This window comes from Marmota flaviventris, chromosome 7 (genome assembly GCF_047511675.1).
Source record: "Marmota flaviventris isolate mMarFla1 chromosome 7, mMarFla1.hap1, whole genome shotgun sequence".
In the NCBI taxonomy this organism is placed as follows: Eukaryota; Metazoa; Chordata; class Mammalia; order Rodentia; family Sciuridae; genus Marmota; species Marmota flaviventris.
The window spans coordinates 55,748,718-55,769,073 of NC_092504.1; the positions used below are offsets into that span (position 1 = coordinate 55,748,718).

The 20,356-nt window shown below is 36.2% G+C and overlaps 1 protein-coding gene and 1 pseudogene across 6 annotated transcripts in view; one reads left to right on the forward strand and one right to left on the reverse strand.

Moving 5' to 3' along the window:
• The window catches only part of Rufy3 (RUN and FYVE domain containing 3), a 75,294-nt gene extending 56,459 nt beyond the window's left edge, over positions 1-18,835 (forward strand). For 2 of the 6 annotated variants that reach the window (XM_027950860.2, XM_027950861.2), the window contains exons 10-18: positions 1,602-1,685; positions 3,092-3,259; positions 3,962-4,059; positions 8,904-9,023; positions 10,278-10,368; positions 11,881-11,945; positions 14,736-14,763; positions 15,783-15,848; positions 17,366-18,835. In XM_027950860.2, the coding sequence (XP_027806661.2) occupies positions 1,602-1,685; positions 3,092-3,259; positions 3,962-4,059; positions 8,904-9,023; positions 10,278-10,368; positions 11,881-11,945; positions 14,736-14,763; positions 15,783-15,848; positions 17,366-17,509 (864 nt within the window). In that variant the 3' untranslated portion in view covers positions 17,510-18,835. The other 4 variants (XM_071614330.1, XM_071614331.1, XR_011707973.1 and 1 more) reach the window with 3 other exon arrangements.
• On the reverse strand, positions 1,122-1,393 carry LOC114104652 (small ubiquitin-related modifier 1-like; annotated as a pseudogene).
• Positions 18,836-20,356: the final 1,521 nt, after the last annotated feature.

Genomic DNA, 20,356 nt, shown 5'->3' on the forward strand with positions numbered 1-20,356 from the left:
TTTAGAGACAGACTCTCACTCAGTTGCTGAGGCCTCAAACTTATGATCCTCCTGCCTCAGCCTCCTGAATAGCTGGAATTATGGCCTATACCACCATGTCTGGCTCTGTCTCATTAACTTATCTTAGGATTTTTAAATAAAGCAGGAAACTTCCAATTCTTCCTGACTTTTTAAATGTACTTGACTTCTTCAGTTTCCTTACTGTCTTCATTCATTGTTGTAAGTGCTTAGGTATCATCATTTTTAAAAGGTTTTTACAAATATTGTTTATTTTAATGAAGCTGATACAATGTCCATTTAAAACCCATATCCCAGGCCAAAAGTACAAATAAAATCAGAGGAGCAGTGTTCTGTTGTATACACTTCTGCATGAATAACTTTATTAACTGCTAATGAAAATTAGAACTTTTCCAGGGTCGTCTGACAAGATTGTTGTTTTTGTTGGTGTTAATCTTAAAATGCTTTCTCTTCAGTGAAGCCATCTTTGGAGCTTGTCATTACTCTCATCATATCTGTCATCTTGACTCCAAAGCTTTATTCCTCCTCTTTTGGTCCAAACATTCAGATTTTAAAAGTAGCATCAACTTAAGGAAAGGTCATTTTCCCACAATTCAATTCTCTGAAAAACTTCCATCTCCCACTGAAAGTCACAGTCCAGGAATGAAGCAATCACGGGCTAGAACTTCAGGGCCAATTGGAAAGTCATTATAGGTACTCACATTGGTCGATCTTGTTTACCACCACAAGCCTGAAAATGCAGTCCTGAAAAAGGTGGCCTCTCTGTGTACACGTGTAATTTTTTAAAAGGAGAGGGCAATACGAAGGGAGCTGAGGTTTGATCACCAAAAAATCAGCACAGTGAAAACAAACAATGGTGGAGTGGTGCATGCCTGTAATCCCAGCAGCTCCAGAGGCTGAAGCAGGAGGATTGTGAATTCAAAGCCAGCCTCAGCAAAAGCAAGGTGCTAAGCAACTCAGTGAGACCCTGTTTTAAAGAGATGGGTGCCAGTTTTCAATTCCATTTGAACACCACATTACAAAAGAACTACTTTTAAAAATAAAAAAGGATTGAGGGAAAAGAAAAAAAAAACCAATATCTAAACCATTTAATGACTCCTTTTTTATTCCTTATAAACTTCAATCACATCTTCTTCCTCCATTCCCAGTTCTTTTGGAGTATGATTATCAGCAATTCTCTGACCTTCAAAGAGAAACCTGAGTGAATTCATTGGAACTCCCTGTCTTTGACAGTATGATTCTTTGAATTTCTTGAGATGTGTTGTCATTTTCACTTTAAAGTGAATCTCAGTGTTATCCTGTCCAATGGCTTTGAGTTTAATGTATTATTGTTCTCCAAGTCCTCGACTGAAGGTTTTGCTTCCTGATCAGACATGGAGATGGTGGCTTCACCCAGTCTCCACACAGCAGCGACCTTGGGTATGCAGAACCTGGCTCCAGGGTTTACAAATTCGTCTCCCATCCCCACAGCACAACACCATATCTATCATCATTTTTCTTTACTAAATAGCAATGCCAGTATCTGCTAATGCTGTGTAGGTTATTTAAATCCCTAAATATTCAATACTTTATTTCTTTTCAAGGGTCCTAAGCAAGACAGGACTGCAGAAGGACAAGCACTAAGTGAAGCAAGAAAGCATTTAAAGGAGGAGACACAATTACGATTGGTAAACTTTGCCTAAGTTTAGTATTTCAGGAACACATGAAATGGCCTAAGAGATTTTACCTTATAGACCAAGATCTGGAATATCAGTAGTATTCTATATATAACTTTTTTATAATTCTGAAAACTGTTTCTTAACTTTTTTTTTAACTCACATTCCCTGTGTGGCTTTCTCAAAACTACCTCCTGCTTTTTTTTTTTTTTCTTTATATTTCAGGAACACTAGATATATAGAACTTACTTATCCCCACTCCTCCCTCAGTCCTTACCACTGCAAAGCTTGACATCGTCCCCTTAATAGGAATCATGAATGTAGATTATCTTATTTTTACCTATTATTCCTGAGTTTATTCTCACTCTAATATATATACATACAGGAAATTTTATTGTCCAGTATTACTCTTAGAAATTAAAATATATATGTGTAGTATGTGTTTAAGATTCATAAGTATCAATAAACCTTGCTATTAGCATATTAATTCTTCCTGAATTCAGATAGGATGACAAACAAAATGACCCCTCCCCCCCCCATAGTGTCTCTAGGAATAGGGAAAAGATAAAAAATAAGGGGTGATTTATATGTAATAAAAAGTTATTACAAATTAACAGTGTACAGCAGAACTTAAGATTGTCTGAAAACATAGTAATGTTATTTAGTATCTGCCTTCTATGTGTTTGTAAATTGATCTCAAAATACTTCTTACAAGGAAGGTCCTAGAAATAATATGTCAGATTTTAAGAGGGGTGTCTCAGTTAAGTAGCACATAATAAAAATCTTAAAATTTTTGTATTCTTTTATCATAATAAGAAATAAGATAAATATTTGTTAAGAAGGCAAGAAATAGGCAAGGTGCTAGATACATCTTAGACACAACTCAGGTCTCTGTATCTTTGCTGATCTGAATAATGTTACAGTCATAATGGTTGAAACAAAAAGGAGTTTCATGTTAAGTGAATCTAAAAATTCAGTTAGCTGTATTGATAATTCCTAATAGTTGAGATGTTATCCTTGGGGACCCAGAGTATACTCTGGGTTCCTTGGGTTCTTGAATATATCAACATTTAAATTTTGGAGAATTGCAACTACTTCAGTTTGTGCTTCTACTAAACACTTTATGTATATTTCTATAATAGGACTTATGCATTGTCGCAGTACCCCAAGTGTGTGCATATTTTGATCATAAATAGCATTGTCTTTAACCTAGTAATTTTTTAGATTTGTGCATTATCAAACAGATGTTATACTTCATTGTTCTTATTGTTAATGTCTCTGAAAATGAATGATGGCTTTTGGCTATTTTACCAGAATATTCAGACCTGAGGGTTTTGGTCTACCCTTCCTGTGAAATTTTATGGTTGTACTTAGTTGAGGAAAGGGAGTATAATCAATTCATTTACCTCTGGCGGCAGGATGTTGAAAAAGAGTTGGAGATCCAGATCAGCATGAGACAGGAGATGGAATTGGCTATGAAGATGCTGGAGAAGGATGTCTGTGAGAAGCAGGATGCCCTGGTGTCTCTGCGGCAGCAGCTGGATGATCTCAGGGCTCTCAAGCATGAACTTGCTTTTAAGCTGCAGGTAGGGGAAATATGAGGAATAGATTCACCAGCTTTCTGAAATAGTGGAGCTCCCCTCCATCTTTCTTGTTCTGTAGAATCACACTTTAAGAGGGAAGAGTCACTAAGCACTGACACAACCCAGAATCCCAGCTGAGGGGAGGCTGAGACAGGAGGATCACATTTCAAGGCCAGTCTGGGCAACATAGCAAGACTGTCTCAAAATGAAATTTTAAAAAGGACTGGAGATGTAGCTTAGTGGTAGAACACTTGCCTAGCATGTATGAGGCCCTGGGTTCAATTCCTAGTATTACATACACATACAAAAAAAGGATCAGACTCTCATAAGATTCTCTATTGTGTTCTGAAAAATCAAGCCCACTTTTCATATTGCAAAACTGGTTGGGGTCTTTTTTAATCCTACAATTTATACTCTCTATCTTAAGATGCCAGCTGAGTTATGTATTCCATTAGATTTTAAATGGAACATGATAAATTGATGAACCTTCTGATATTATGATAAGGTTGCATATAAATAATACTGATTTTAACCAAATTACTTTTGGAGCTTTGGTTTGGGAATTTGGGGTTTGTTTGTTTGTTCTTGTTTGGAAATGTATGAGCATTTATATTTCTCTGTTTTCCCCTTACCATCAGGTTCAAAAAGCATATGTGATTATAATTAAGAAGTTTATGTTATAGTCTATAATTATTTTCTATACAGAGTTCAGACTTAGGAGTAAAACAGAAAAGTGAACTAAACAGTCGCTTGGAAGAGAAGACTAATCAGATGGCTGCTACCATTAAACAACTGGAACAAAGGTAAAAAGTGCTATTCCTTTAGCGAAATACTTTGAGCTGCGAGTGCTAAAAGTGAAGAGAGTATGCTCTGCTTTGGGCAAATAAAAAATATATGAAATTCTTCCAACCCTAATCAGCCATGCCTGGAGAAAGAAAGCCAATTGAATTTTATGTGTTCTAAGATGTCATTGAAAATATTGTTAAGAAATGTCAGTCAGCCTGTCCTGATTACTTTGAATATTAGAAATGGGAATTTAACCCATTTCACTGATGAGTCTTAGAAGTATACTTTTAAGAATGAAAGAATTTTTAAGTATGTGTTTATAATTGTGTGATTTTATTGTTCCTCACTAAAGTCTTGGAATACTTTGGCACTAAGTGAGCTAGGGGTTCCAAAAGGTGGTTTAGAAATAGAAATAGAAAGATCTATTATGGATCTTTCCTTTCTTTAACCCTTCTTCTCTCTTCTCTCCCATCTCCCATTGCTGTCTACTTGCTCCGCAATAGTTGTTTAGCTTCCACTGACATCTGCAGTGTGTGTCTCCTCTCTGACTTCCATCAGGAGACTGGTCTTGAGTTTTCTTCCTCTGACCACCATCTCCCACCAGTCTTTCAGTTCTCTCTGCCCAAAGCATCTCTCTTTCTATGATATGTTCTTTTTTTTTTTTTTTTTTTTTTTTTGAGAGAGAGAGAGAGAGAATTTTTATTTATTTATTTTTTTAAGCTTTTGGCGGACACAACATCTTTGTTTGTATGTGGTGCTGAGGATCGAACCCAGGCCGCACGCATGCCAGGCGAGCACCCTACCGCTTGAGCCACATCCCCAGCCCTATGATATGTTCTTAATTCTCCATTTGTCTGAAACTACTGTTGTTGACTCAGCAGCCAAGAGAAACGTGGCTAAGATTTCAGGATGGAACACAGCATGGCACCCAGGGTCATTCAGTGTTTCCACCTTTAACACCTTTCACCCTTTTTGCACTTGAAAAAAACTAAACTATGGCTTCCTGGATATGCTTTCCCCTTTCTTCATCCATTGCTTTGCTGAGAGTTCCATCAATTAGAAATGACCTTCTCCTTCCTGCTTCCTTGTTCTTCAGATATATTTTTTCCATTCAAGCACACTCCAAAGCTGCTTTTTTTTTTTTTCAGTACTGGGGATTGAACCCAGGGGCGGTTAACCATATTTTATTTTGAGACAGGGTCTCTCCCAGTTGCTTAGGACCTCACTAAATTGCTGAGGCTGGCTTTGAACTTACAATCCTCCTGCCTCAGTCTCCCGAGCTGCTGAGACAAAGCTTCTTCTGATACCTACTTTCAGCTAGAAATTGCGTTATATCTGTCTCTATCTTTACCACTTAGTGGCACTTATTACTGTCTGCTTTACCTTATAGTCCTTTAAATACATACCTTCCTTTGAGAGCATAGGCTCCTTGAGATTAATGAACATTATTTATTTTTATTTTTATTTATTTTTTTTGGTGGTGGTGGTGCTGGAGATTAAACCCAGGGCTTTGTATATTCAAGGCAAGCATTCTGCCAACTTGAGCTATATCCCCAGCCCTAATTAACAAATCTTTTAAGATCTTTTAAGCTCCCTCATTGGGAGGGCTGGAGTTGTAGTTCAGTAGTAGAGCACTTGCTTACCATGTTTAAGGCCCTGGATTCAACCCTTAGTACCACACACACAGACACAAAAATGTTCCCTCATTGGATCTGTCAGTACCTTAAATGTACAAGGCATAAATTTGGTAGATATGTGAATGAATGGATGAATAGGTGACTTCTTTTATTCCAATGATTCTTAATGAGGGAAGGTACTAAACAACAGTGCATATTTATTTTTAACTTAAAAGTTAACTGCAGATTTATAAATAAACTCAAAACCTCTAATATGGGTGACAAATAAAAAGTATCTATTAAAAAAAGTAAGCTAAGTACTTGCTCATAGGCAGTTATATGTTTATAACAAATATATTTATTTTAGTATTTCTAAATTGTACTTTTGAGATGTATCATATTTTTCACTCATTTAGACTTGGCATTTAAAGCAGAGAGAATAAAATATGACTTACCTCTCTGAATATTAAGCTGACTTATTTCTCTTGCTATCTTTGTGTTTCCTGTTTATTCATTTCCTCATTTCCCTTTCACTTCATTTTCATTTTTATTTTATTTCATCTAGTGAAAAAGATTTGGTGAAACAGGCAAAGACCTTAAATAGTGCAGCAAATAAACTGATCCCAAAACATCATTAGGCATTTTGCAGTTGGTCACCTCACAGTATCACAAGTCAATTGTAAAAGGAAGAAATCTGAAAGTTATTATGTTTAAGCTGTGATTCCATAAAAATGTCACCAAAAGTTGACTTTGTATTTGTTGGACTTTTAAAAATAACAATTGGACAAATATGTTGGGGTTTTTTCCTTATTATTATTTTCTCCCCAGAGTTAGAAATTTGGTGCAAATTTCTAATTAAATGCCAAATAAACTGAGAAATTACTTCTGAGTTGACCAATAAATAAAAATAGCATTTAAAAAGAAAAGCCCAGAGAATTGAGGCTTTGTATATATATATATTAATGATGCCTTTACAACCCATTCCTTGGTAATATCAGATTCTAGGTGCATTGTTAATGTCTGTATCAGCAAGCCTGTTCTGTCATTGCAATGTAATGAACTAGAGGTGACTACCATGTAAACTTGGACTCTTCTAAAGTAGTTGTGTCTCTTAGACCATGACCCCTTTTCAATTTTGTTATGTAGGTTTAATCCCCAAACTAAGGATAAGTGCTTAGTATTTCATTACAGTTCTATTCTCAGTAACCAAGATTGCTTGCAACTTTTTTGCCTTAGTGATTTTGAACAACAACAACAAAAAAAAAAAAAAAGCATCCTTATATTTCTTTAAAGTACATAGAGATAAATTTAATAATTAGGTAACTTATGATAGCATCATATTATGGAAGCTTGAGAAAAATCTCCTAATATTTGTCATCTTCTACCTCTGCCACTTTTTCTGCAATTCCACTTTAGCTCAGAGAGAAAAAATTTTAATAAAAACACTCTTCTCCTATAAATAAAATGCACTATGCATTTTTCAGATCTATCCTGTTTTTCCTACTGGAGTAAAGAGGATAAGGCGTATATATGAATAATGATTTCCTGCCTGTTATTCCTTAGTTTCTGTTATTAAGAATTTCTGTTACTTTTTGTTTAGATGGGTTTGCTAATGGTTCTGGGAAACTAACAATTTAGTTATTAGAAAAACATTTCAGATTAAGAAATAAATGATAAAGCACATTCTTTATTATTATTTAGTATAAAAATAAAAGTTCCCAGGGCTGGGGTTGTAGCTAAGTGGTAGAGCACTTGCTTTGCATGTGTGAGGCACTGGGTTCGATCCTCAGCACCACATAAAATAAATAGATAAAATGAAGGTACTGTGTCCATATAAAAGTTCCCAGTAGGTATCCACAAGCAATATTAGCAGGGCTTCTTTTCCTAAGTGACCACCAATCTAACCCTTTCTATGCTTTACATTGTAAATAATTGTATAAATACCTTGATTTTTTTTTTTTCTTAAAGTGACTTTTGATTTGGGGATACAGGCTTTTATAGTAAAGCCTTCGTTCTGTCAAAAGGTCTTGTCAAAATATTTGGGATTTTGTTTGCTTGGGTTTGTTTGGGTTTTTTTTTTTTTTTTTTTTTTTCCTTCATTCTGGTATGCTTCACAGCATTTCAGCTGCTAAGGTAGGGAAAAAGACAACCCATTTGCTTCCGGCTCTTGAAATTCTTTACCTTATACTTGGCAAAACCAGAATTAAGAGAGTAAGATAGATTCCATATGTTTTTATGCTTACACAGACTCAAACCAAAATCAAATTGAAGAACATATGTTAGAGCCAACTTTATGAAAGATATTGTGCTCTTGAGCTTATATTAGTTCTTATCATTTTGCACCTATATAAATAAAATGCTTACTACATTCTTATCTGCATCAACCTTTTGTGGTGATGAGTTGCCTTTTCTATGGGCATTTGGAGGGAGGACTCAAACATGAAAATAAAAATTTTTAAACTACACATAGCATGCTTCTAAGTTCCTTTATATAAAGCTCCAAGTGTTTTGCCTTCTAAAACATGATTCTTATAGGTGCAAAATTATAAGTTTAGAAGAAAACATCCATTGGAATCGTCCAGAGAATGTGGTCAGGAGTCTTATAAGGCCCAGTGCTGAATTCTTTGTCCACATAGTCACACATGACTTGGTAGAAATGGAAAGGAAAGAGTCAGCCAAACTCTGAAAAAGGCTTTTCCTTGTATAATAATCTGAAGCCTGGTTAAAGGTTGATGTATAATGTCCTATGATTTAATATATGTGGTTTGAGGAAAGGACCAGAAAAATGTTATAATTCCACTTATTAAGATAGTTACCCAATTACAAGTTCCAGTTATGTATGTAAAGCGAATAAAAAGTACCAAATCAAATAGGAAATAAAAACAAAATATGAATTAAAAACTCAAATTACTATGTACTTGAGGCTGGCTTTGGATATGGATTTTCTAAAAAGTGATGTTTTATTGTTGATCATCTAATGACTGTAAACTGTAGTGCTAGAATAAAAAAAAAATTGGAAAATTTTCCTCTGCCTGGTTCACCTTCATCTTGCTTTTCTTTAGAATTTGTTTCTTCTCCATCTTTTTTTTCCCTCATAATATTTTCCCCTGTGTCCTACAAAGTTTTTTCTTCTTTCTCTCTCCATGCCTTCCTCCTTGGGTTATTTTATTTTGTGTTGTGAACTTGGTCTTCCTCCCCACCATGGCTTTTGTTTTTTATCACAAGTTCATATGGCTCACATCCAGATTGCGCCAGGCTGAGCGAGGCCGCCAGTCTGCTGAATTGGACAACCGGCTCTTCAAACAGGACTTCGGAGACAAGATCAACAGTCTACAGCTGGAAGTGGAGGAGCTCACCAGGCAGCGGTGAAGGGAGGGCAGCTTGAGCTGACAGGGTGGTCATGGGGAGTTCTAAGGCCAGACAGCAAGAAGGGAATCTCAGGACTTACAGCCATCTCAGCTACTGTCTTTTCTCTGGATTGGAATTCCGTTAGCTTCACATATATCACCATTCCCTAAATCCTGTCAACATCCTTTGTAATTAAAGAATTAGGAAATTTGAGTGCAGGGTCCTAGATAAATAGTAATGAATAGTCAACATAGCCGTAATAACATTAGTTAGTATTTCCTGCATTCCTCCTGTGTGCCGTGTACTTTACAGAGCTCTTCAACACACCCAGTGTTTTCACAGCAATCCTTTTAGTAGTTTATATTGTTGCCCCCACTTTCAGATGGAGTTAAAGCTTGGGAGGGCCAAATGTGTTTAAACTGACAGCTAAGCTAATAAGTGACAACACTATCATTCAAAAATCTATTTCTCTGACTCCAGCACTAACCACTGTTCCATATTATATTTCAAATGTGACTCACTTTTGTGCTTAAGTCACTGATTCCAAACAAATAGAACTTTGTTGGATATAAAGCTCATAGCAACAGAGATCAGTAGTGTTTGAGGGTAGAGTACATAACTTTAAGAGAGAACAACTAATTAATATGAAATGGATCTATAATAACCATACTTTGATACTATATCTTGCTGAAATTTTATAAATGCTGTCTTTTGGTTATGGCAAATACTATTGTCATTTCAGTGACCACAACTCTTAATGAAGAGTTCATATAAAATACCAATATTCAGGAGTTGCCCTTCAGGCACTGGGCAGTCCTAAAATATATCCATAATCATCCAAGAAAGATTAAGCATGTTTTATGTTTTTTAATATTATTGGTTTTATTGTATTTTAGTACTTTAAAGCTTAGTTGTCCATTTATGTGTGGTAACTTTTAATTCATCAAAACTTAATTACTGGCCAGGCACAGTGACAAACACCTTTAATTCCAGCTACTTAGGAGTATGAGACAGGAGGATCTCGAGTTCAAAGCCAGCCTCAGCAAAAAGCGAGGTGCTAAGCAACTCACTGAGACCCTGTCTCTAAATAAAATACAAAATAAGGCTCAGTGGTCGAGTGCCCCCAAGCTCAATACCCCAAAAGAAACTTAATTACTCAACTTTAAGAGAAAGATTTGGCAAAAAAAAAAGTTAAAAAAAAAAAAAAGAAAGAGTTTGGAATGTGAATACAGAAATTCAAATTTTCAATCTTCCTTTCCCACCTATCCCAGGAACCAGCTTGAGTTAGAACTAAAACAGGAAAAAGAAAGAAGGTTACACAACAGGAGCACCCCAGAAAAGAGTCAGAAGCCAGAACCCAAGGTGGTAATGTTTGTTACTCTCTTGTTTATTTACTTTATTTTAATTTTGAGAGGCTACCTTGATGAGCCCATGGATTTCATACCTTGTTGCTGTGGCCTCTGGTATACAGACAGCAAATGAGCTGGACTGGAGAGATGAAAGCTTTATTCCGAGTCTTCATGATTTCATTTGGAAAGGGGATTGTAATAATAATTTTTTAAGATTTTTGTGGTAGCTTAACAAAAACATGCTTCTTGGATTTCTGCTAGTATTTCTAAGTCATGAGGATTTCAGTTTGAGCATACTCTAAGAATTTCTTTTAGAAATAATTAGAGGGAACAAGGCTTAAGGAAGGGAAAGTAACAGAGTGGTTTTAAAGAGCAGAAATAAAAATTCCTACCAAACATTCTTAAAAGGAGGGTCGTCTAGCACCTGCAGTGGTGAGGAAGCTAAAATTGGATAAGATCATCTCTGGGACTAGGAAACAAGAGCCAATTTCTTCAAGTAATGAAGTCCAAAACGCATGAGGTACTTTTTGTATCAAACACAGAGAAGAAATTGGCTCCTTTATGTATGTTATTATATATAATAAAGTAAAACCTATATACAATTCTTATTTAAAATTTCTAGAGAATGAGCTGTTAATTTTCCAAAGAGGTTTTTTAAAAAAAAAAAAAATGGGAGCAGCTCGGGAGTCTAAAGCAGGAGGATAGCAAGTTTAAGACCAGCCTCGGCAACTGAGCAAGGCCCTAAGCAACTTTGAGAGACTCTGTCTGAAAATAAAAAATTTAAAAAGAGTTGGGGAATGTGGCTCAGTGGTTAAGTGCTCCTAGGTTCAATCTCTGATACCAAAAAAAAAATGGTAAATGTAAATGCATTGTAATAGTAACCACCGCTAATTTTTTAAAGTATGTAAAGAGCCATTCTATATAAGCATGCTATCTTTATTAAGTTTAGTGAACAAAATATGAAGGAGTTACAAAGGTTTACTTAAGTCTTACCTTATTTTATCAGTGAGTTTAAGTTTTTCAATCTAGAATTGCCTTGTAGTAGAGTTTCTAGAAGGATAAATAGTACATTAACCTCCCTTCTTTGATAGTTGAATGGTCTAAGAACACAGATTCCACTTTTAGAAGCAGATGGACTGCAATTCAAGGCATGCAGCAGTGTGTGTGTGTGTACACATACATGTTCTCATGCCACAGAATTTGTCCCTAAAAACTGCCCAGACAGGGCTTAAGAGCATTGGTATCAATATGCAGGTGGAACTTTACCTCATTCTTCAGAGTAGAAAACTCTCTGAATACATAGGCTGTAGAAGTTGTTGTAGCATTCAGGCATCTATTTGATTGAATTTCCAGAGGATTACACAGGTCTGCTAGATACAGTTGTGCTTGGTTTTACCAGTTATGCAGAGCTCAGTCAGGGGAAAAAAAAAAAAACTCATAAGAAGTAACTGATATATAGGTATTTTGAACTTACTTTACTCATAAATAAGATAAATTTTGAAATTGGGCTATTTTCTTTTGGCAGGATGGAAAGTACAAAATTCAAGAGGAAAATGATAAAATTAAAAAGTCCTTGGAAGAAAACCACAGGTGTTTGTTAATTAAGTTTTAAGTAAGATACAAAGTCACTTGGGGGCAGTGGGAAAGAGGGAGCTTATTTAATATACATTGGCACTGACACAGGCAAAACACTGACTTTTAATATTAATATGCCAGAAAGACATTTGGAGGGGAAAGTGAATAAATAATAAAACCAGATAACAGTATTAATTAAACTAAACTTATTAGGTCATTTCAGAACAAAGAAGGGTAATCAGGCTGTCCTCTGACTCTTACTTGATTAATTCTAAAACTCAAATTATCACTTAAAGATTAGTTCTCATTTATACTGAATTGGTGTCCCAGGAGAATGTAGCATAAATCATAGCATTTCTTGGGTTCTTAAATGTTCCTGGATATGACTTCTTTTCACGTATGTGCTAAGTTTCAAATAGATACTCACATTTCCTGCTCTCTTATTTCTTTTTCTTAAGTGTCTGAAACAGCTTAACTTCATTTCTGTTTCTTAACTTTGTGTCTGATCTTCTCACTATGTAAAACAGAATTATTTCAAGGAAGCTGATTTTTAACAGTAATTTAGCAGGTTAGAAATATAACAAAATATATAGTGCCACTGCATCAAAAAATGAAGAAGCTCCAACTCTGTGACAGTCTAGAAAAGGCAAAGCCATGGAGACAGTAAAAAGAAAATCAGTGGCTTCCAGTGGTTGAAGGGAGAGATGAAATCATAGAGGATCATGGAGCATTTTTCAAGTAATGAAGCTATTCTGAACACTACTATAATGGTGGATACATTTCATTACACATTTGTCCAAACCTATAGAATGTGTACCACCAAGAAATCTAGACTATAAACTCTGGGTGATGATGATGTGTTGATGTAGACTCATCAGTTGTGACAAATGTACCCTCTGTGGTGCAGCATGTTGATATTAGGGGAAGCTGGGAGTGCAGAGGTATGTTGGAAGTCTCTGTACTTTCAATTCTGTTTTGCTGTGAATTTAAAATTAAGTATATTTAAAGCAGGGGGAGAGGTTAGTGATGAGAAATGAAAACCATAAAGGATTTTGGAAAGACCTCTATAGTGTCCACTCTGGAAAGCTGTCCCCACCCAGGCTTTTGATGCCTTAAGAATGAGGTAGAGTGTTATCTTTGCTCTCTCTAAAGCATAGGTAGCTGCTGGGGAAGTTAAACACATAATCCAATGGTAAGTGACTATCACAGACTTAGTCATAATATCCTTTCCTTACCTCCAAGGACAACATAATTTCCAAGTCTTTAGTTGTGCTCTTAGAGAACATGGTTTAATACAAGACTAACCTTAAACTTCAGTCAGTCTAGCCCAGAGAAGTGATCCAAGCTTGTAATCCCAGCAGCTTGTTAGGCTGAGGCAGGAGGATCACAAGATTGAGACCAGCCTCCACAACCTAGGAAGACCCTGTCTCAAAATAAAAAATTAAAATGGGCTGGGGATATAACTCAATGGTAGTGTCTCCTGGTTTCAGTCCTCAATAGCACACACAAAAAAAGAACAAACATGTATTTATATATAAAAAAAAGATACAGCTCATCTGACATTACAGATCAGCATAGGCACAGGGAAGGGTACTCGGCTGTAAAATTAGCCTTCCAAATGCCTTTCAGGGTCAGCCTACTAGTGGTCTAAAATCAAGTTATTAATTGGAATTATCAAGAGTGTCTATTAAATGCCAAGTACTGATTTAGGCCCTGGGAATATAAGTCAGTGCTTCATTATACTATCTGTATTGTGCTCTGTGGCTTAGAAAGTGTGTTTCACATTCAGTATCTCCTTCTAAATTAAATTCTCTTTCAAAAATAAAACCATCCATTCCTACTTTACAGATGAGAAAACTGAACATAGCAAGTTGCCTTTGCTTATCACATATCTTCTGTTTTTAAGTCCTTTGTTTCTGTACAACATAATGGCAACTTCCAGGGCCTATTCCAGCCAGAACTGCAATCATGGAACCACACCAGTCCTCTTGAAATTGTGATCCAAGGAATATTTGAAAACTTCGTCCCCACGTGGTATAACCTAGTCTTGTGATCACACTGCCATCAATTAAAAAGAAATGGAACAATTATCAATCTGTGGCACACTTTCCCCACAACTAAAAGTACCTGGGCTTTACTTCTCTACTTCGGGTTCTGCTCCAAGTAGAGAAGTCAGGATTAGCTCAATGTAGTCTAATGAAGAAATAGAACAGCTTGAATGGACTTTCATGTGACAATCTCTTTCATTTCCCTTTCCCTGATTAATTTGCTAAAGCTAACATTTTATGAATATTTGGGAGAAGAGACTGATACATGACATAGGATAATGGATAGATTTCCATTATAATGGATAGAAAAAAAGCTATTAAAATATATGTCTAATGGGCCACTGGAATTTTACATGTTAGAAAACATTAATGTTGGGCTAGGAATATAGCTCAATGGTAGGGTGCTTGCCTAGCATACACAAAGACCTGGGTTCTGTTCTTACCAACATGAACTAAAAGGAAAAAAAAAGAATGCTATTTTCTTGGTAGAAAAGAGGAAGTATAAACTATAACTCCAAATCTGTTTGTAAATGGGAACCATAATATAGGTCAAGTGTCAGATTCTAATAATAGACTTAACCAAAATGTCCAAAATCTGGGAGTGCAAAATTAATAATTCAGTTGTTCCTACTAATATCAAAGAACTCCAGTATTGCTTGTTTGACAAACTATTTGTCTTCTGAACATTTACTGAGATGATATAAATAGAAATATATTAAATTGATATTTATTATGATTTTTTATTTCTATATTGTAGGCTGCTGTCCCACCCTACAGATGAACAGGTAACTGAACCTCCCATTTTTCTAAAAGTATGGAGTTGGTACACTATGCCTAGCCAGTAAACAGTATGGGAAAAAGATAAATGGTATATCCTCTGTGTACCAACCTTTCAACAATGTTCTAAATAATGGATTGCCTAAAGTTTTCATACATGTTGGAAAACATAAATGCCAACTATTTTCTTGCTAGTAGAAGGAGATGTAAAATATAAGTCCAAATCTATTTGTAAACAAGAACCATAATGTAAGTCAAGGGTCAGAAAGTAGCACAGCCTTGAGCAACTTGCTAAGAAAACAGCAGTTCTCACTTCTCTTGACATACTGTGAGACCTCGGCTCTCTTTCCTTTAGTTTTTCCTTATATAAAATGGAAAGGAAAAAAATGATCAGTTAGAAATAAACTAACATAAATGCTTATAGAATACAAATATAGTCTGATAACACTACAAGAAAGACCATAAATGCCTCTGTGCTTGAGTTACTCTGTGACTTAGCTATTAGGATATAAAATGAAGCCCACTGCTCTCTATTTTTTATGGTAGAGTAAACAAGGATGGAGCAGTTTTTAAAACTTTTTTACTTTATACTTCTCTGTGCTTAAATTTTCTATTTAGAAGTATAATCATGTTGTTTTATTATAAAAATTAAAAGCTGTAAGGATAGTGTTAGGATTATATCAAAGGTGGTAGGACTATGTGAATTTTGTTTCTTTAGTTTCCAGATAGTCTGAGTGTGGCTACAGTAGCTAAATATATATATAAATGCATTTTCCGGCCAGGCACCATAGCACACACCTATAATCCCAGGGACTCAGGAAGCTGAGGCAGGAGGACCAGAAGTTCAAAGCCAACCTCAGCAATTTAGTAAGGCCCTGTCTCAAAAAATAAAAAGGTCTGGGAGGATGAGGATCACTGGTTAAGCACTCCAGGATTTAATCCCCAAAACCAAAAAGAAAATGCATGTTCTGAAAGCATTCAAGTTTCTAGTGCTGAGGGAAAGTAACTGACTCACTGTGTGCTTTAGGATCAGCCGCTGCTCTCTGAAAAGCCACAGATATGTCAGCTATGCCAGGATGACAGCCTATCAAAGGTAAGTGGAGAGAAATGAACAGGTTCTTTATGAAGATGTTCTTTGCACCACTAGCCCCTTTCCAGGAATAGCAGGAACTTTGTTGTGTAGAGCAGAGTGCCAAGAGTCAGGTAGGAAGCCAAGGGAACAAGCATCTATCAGATACCTATTTTTTTTCAGTCATAGTAATTCATGTTGGCAAATTATATGAATAACTATACATATAATTTTAAGCAAATAATTTATTTAAACATACAGCATTTACCAAAGTGACTTCTAGTATTTCATCCAGCTCAGAACAAAGGGAAATGAGCTCTTCCCGTTGGACCACTTGTTTTTCCCGTGGTCCTTAGGTCTCTGCCTGAGTACATTTCCAGTTTGTTATAGTAGAGTGTAGACAGAGTGAAGGAAGCATTCAGAAAGGAATGTCCTCAACAACTGGGACTGCATCTTGCTAACAGTATCCTCAGCATCTAATATGGTACCCAATTTATAGTACATGCTCAAGAAATGTTAAGTACAAATGACTATAAAAAAAAAACAAGTGCTTGGAAGACATGAGAATTTTGCCCAAATTCTGGATTACATCACCATTTTTTATCATTCTGAATTTTAGCAAACAAAATTATTATTGTGACCTAGTCTTAGCTTAGCAGAACCAGATAACGGATGAACTGCTTTTATAGATTAGAAGTTGCAGATACAGAAAGATGTGCCAAAAGAGAAGAAACTGCTAATCAAATTCCAGCTTTTCTGAGCCATTCAAAGTAACTTCAACATGTCATAGGAAAAGGTTTCTCAGGCTTTCAGATGAAAGTGACCCCCACCTCCACTCCACTGCACCCTCAGGAAGATTGCTTGGGATGAAAGCAGTATTTCATGGGGGGAATTATTCTTCACAACCTTTTATGATGAGCTCTATATCCCCTGGTTGCAACCTTAGCAGTGACACTGCCATAGTGACAAACACGACTTCTAGTGCTTGGCCACTAAGACTCATAGAGTTTCCCTATAAACATGATGGAGCCAGCTGTGGGCCTGTCTCACTGATATCCCAAAGGATGTGCTTGTGGAGCATCACAAGAATGCATTAAGCACATGAATGTATTCAGAATCTTATTTTCGGTTCAAAGTTAGCAGTTTTTTTAATCTTAGGCTGTTCACTAAAGCCATTGCTAGGTCACTGCCTTAGTGCATGTGCTTAGGTACTTGCACTAAATTAGCCCCGCTGAAAATGAATGTCAGGATCACAAGTATGAAATGTAATCCAAAGACTGAACAATTTCTGTGTTACCTGTTCTTTTGAGTGTTGTGGCATTGCTGCTTCTCTTCATTTAGATCTAATAACATTTAGATCTTAGACTGTGAACTTGTTTGAGGATCAGAACTAAATTTAGTCAGCTACTACCTGGTACATAGCAGACATTCAGCCTGCACTTGATTAGGCATTGAGCACTTAGAATATTCAGCCTTTCTATCCCATGCATTCCTATGCCTTGCTCTTCTTTTTCCCACCTAACCTCCTCTTCTCCTTGTAGAATGTATGTAAGAACTGCAGAGGAACCTTCTGTAATGCTTGTTCAACAAACGAACTGCCTCTTCCCTCAAGTATCAAGCCTGAGCGAGTTTGCAATCCCTGTCACAAGCAGCTGATGAAGCAATATTCCACCAGCCCATCATAAGACTGGAGAAACCTGAACCAATCACTCACACAGGTGCATTCTGTACCTGTGTTAGATGTCAAGACCCCTAAAGCCCAATTCTTAAAATCAACTAAGTTGATAGGAATAATTTAGGTAAACCAGGTCCAGGGAAAAAAAGGCAGTGATTGGGTTTGCTGGAAATTTTGCTCAATTTCCCTAGTAATTGTATAAATAAAAAAAAGTTACTGAGTTGAGCCTTTCTTCTGTAAATCTAAACAACCCCATTTTGAAGGGGTTATTTTATTTTGTACCTTTGGAAAGGCTATTTTTATGAGTATGGGGTTGATATAATAGGAAGGGTGCAAGCATATACGAATTTAAAGAAAGGGGCTGGAGATGTGGCTCAGTTGTAGAGTGGCTGCTTAGCATGCACAAGACCCTTACTTTGATTCCCCAGAACCGCAGGGTGGGAAAAAAAAAATAGAAAAGTGATCATCTCCCTCTATTACATTTGCTGTTTCAAGAAGGAAAGATAAATGTTAACTGAGGTCAAAATGATGTTACCTATTTTCCCAGGTGCTGCTAGACATAAACATTGTTTCCTCTTCACTCCCACTAACTACCTCTTCTTTACATATCTCTACCAAACTGTGAACCCCAACTCAGGGAAATTAGAGAGTAATATAAATTCTGAATGTACTGAAAATAATATTGTGTTAATATATTATAATTTCAGGATCAGAATTTTCTGGTCTTGACCTACAAGTATTTTCATTATTAGAACAAGAAAGAACATTGTTGTTTTTCCACTTAATGACTTCAAAAGTAAATATCTGCCTTTTTCAGAGTCCCCTACCACAAAACAAGCCATCTCTCTCCCAGTCCCTCCTTCCTCTCCGTGTCATAAGGGAAATTGTAAGCAAAGCTAAGTCAAGTATGAAGCAGGTTTAATTTGTTGATGGCTGAGAACAGTTAGTTCATATTTATTAAATTATTCCTTGAATAAGGAACTCCTTATTCTGAACCAAGAATCAGAACTGGCAGACTGGTTTCTTGGAAAGGGCAATACTCAGACATCTCTTAGTAACAGACTGGAAAAAGGCAAGTGCACTCAGCAAGGAAAGAAATGATTATGTTATATATGTCTAGATTGTTTGATTCCAATTAAGACCTGAGAAGAAATTATTCTGTGGCTGGTTTAGAATTCAGGGGTAAAAACATCCTGGAACCATGTTATTTGATAAATTCTATCTCTGAAAAGGGTTACAGTCTGGGAAAGAGTTGTTATTCCAGAAGTCTATAGACTGTTACATGGTGAAGCTAAAGTTTAAAAATACCTGAGGAAAATAAAAATTAATAATTCTAGTTTAGTTTGTTGTCTCCTTTTTCCTTTAAATAATTTTGTGTGTGAGAGGGCCTTCCTTTTTTAGGGGGGGGGAAGTAGGTGGAATGGGGTATCTGTATGAGCCAGCATTGTTTTAGGTGCTGCACACAGAATGAGGGAAACAAAAGTGAACAAAATGGGAATTATCCTTAGTTGGCAAATGTTATTTTATAATTAAGTTTTGCATTAAATTGAAAAGAGGCAACTCCATAATTAGAAATATAAGGAAGAATAAGTAATTAATTAATTGAGTTTTCGTTTAGAATTTCACAGAGCTGCATGCCAGGATACTGGCAACTCGTGAGGCTGAAGCAGGAGGATCAAAACTTCAAGGCCAGACTCAGCAATTTAGCAAGACCCTGTCTCATTAGGATGCAGCACAGCAGTAGAGCACTCCTGAGTTCACAAAAAAAAAAAAAAAAGTTTTTTTTGCACATAGCTAGTTAGCCTTTTTTTATACACTAAAAACTACAAAATGTTGCCATACAAAATGGTGCAGTGACTGGGAACAGTATGACAGTTTCTAAAATTGAACAGATTGCCAGTAAGCCCATTTCTGTATATATATCCAAAAGAATATAAAGCAGTGTCTCCTAAAGATATTTGTATATTCATCATGTTCATAGCAGCATTAGTCATAGTAGCAAAAAGATGTGAGATAGATAGATAGATATATAAAACACACACACACACACACACAGTGAAATATTACAGCCATAAAAACAAAAGAACCAGACATGATGGCACACACTTGTAATCCCAGTAACTCAGGAGGCTGTGGCAGGAGGATCACATTATGTTCAAGGCACCCTCAGCAAATTGAGGCTTTTATCTCAAAATTTAAAAAGAGTACTAGTGTACCTCAGTGGTAGAGTGCCCCTGGATTCAATCCCCAGTATTGCTAAAAAAATAAAAATAAAGGAGCCAGAGGAGAGCTGGGAATATAACTAAGTGGTAAAGAACTTGACTAGCATGCACAAAACCTGAGTTTGATCCTCAGTCCCACAAAAAAAGAAAATTGAAAAGGAGTCCAAGGGCTTCTCTGAAAAATGGCTGGTTCCAGGTCTGGGGCATCTTGTATTGCCTGAAAGTAAGGAAGTGTACACTACAAAAAGGACAAAGGAGTCTACTGAAGAATCTCCCAATGGCCAAAAATGAAACATTCTGAGCAACAAAGTAACATTATAGGAGTATAGCCTAAAGACAAGTATCCTGAGTCCGTATTGATATAAATGACCAAATAAAGACATGACACATCTCCCATACAGAAAATTTTCAATTTATGTAAGTAAATCCATCCACTTCAAGGTGAATGGGCTTAATTCCCCACCTCTTGGGTATGGACTGTGTTCAGTAGGTTCATTCAAAATATTAGGATATGGCGAGAAGAATAATTATAATAACCTGGCCAAGGTCATCAGAATTTGCAGTGACATCGATAATATGTACCCCTTAATGTGATATGAAGAGAATGGTCTTCCCAAAAAGCTCCAGGCCAAGCA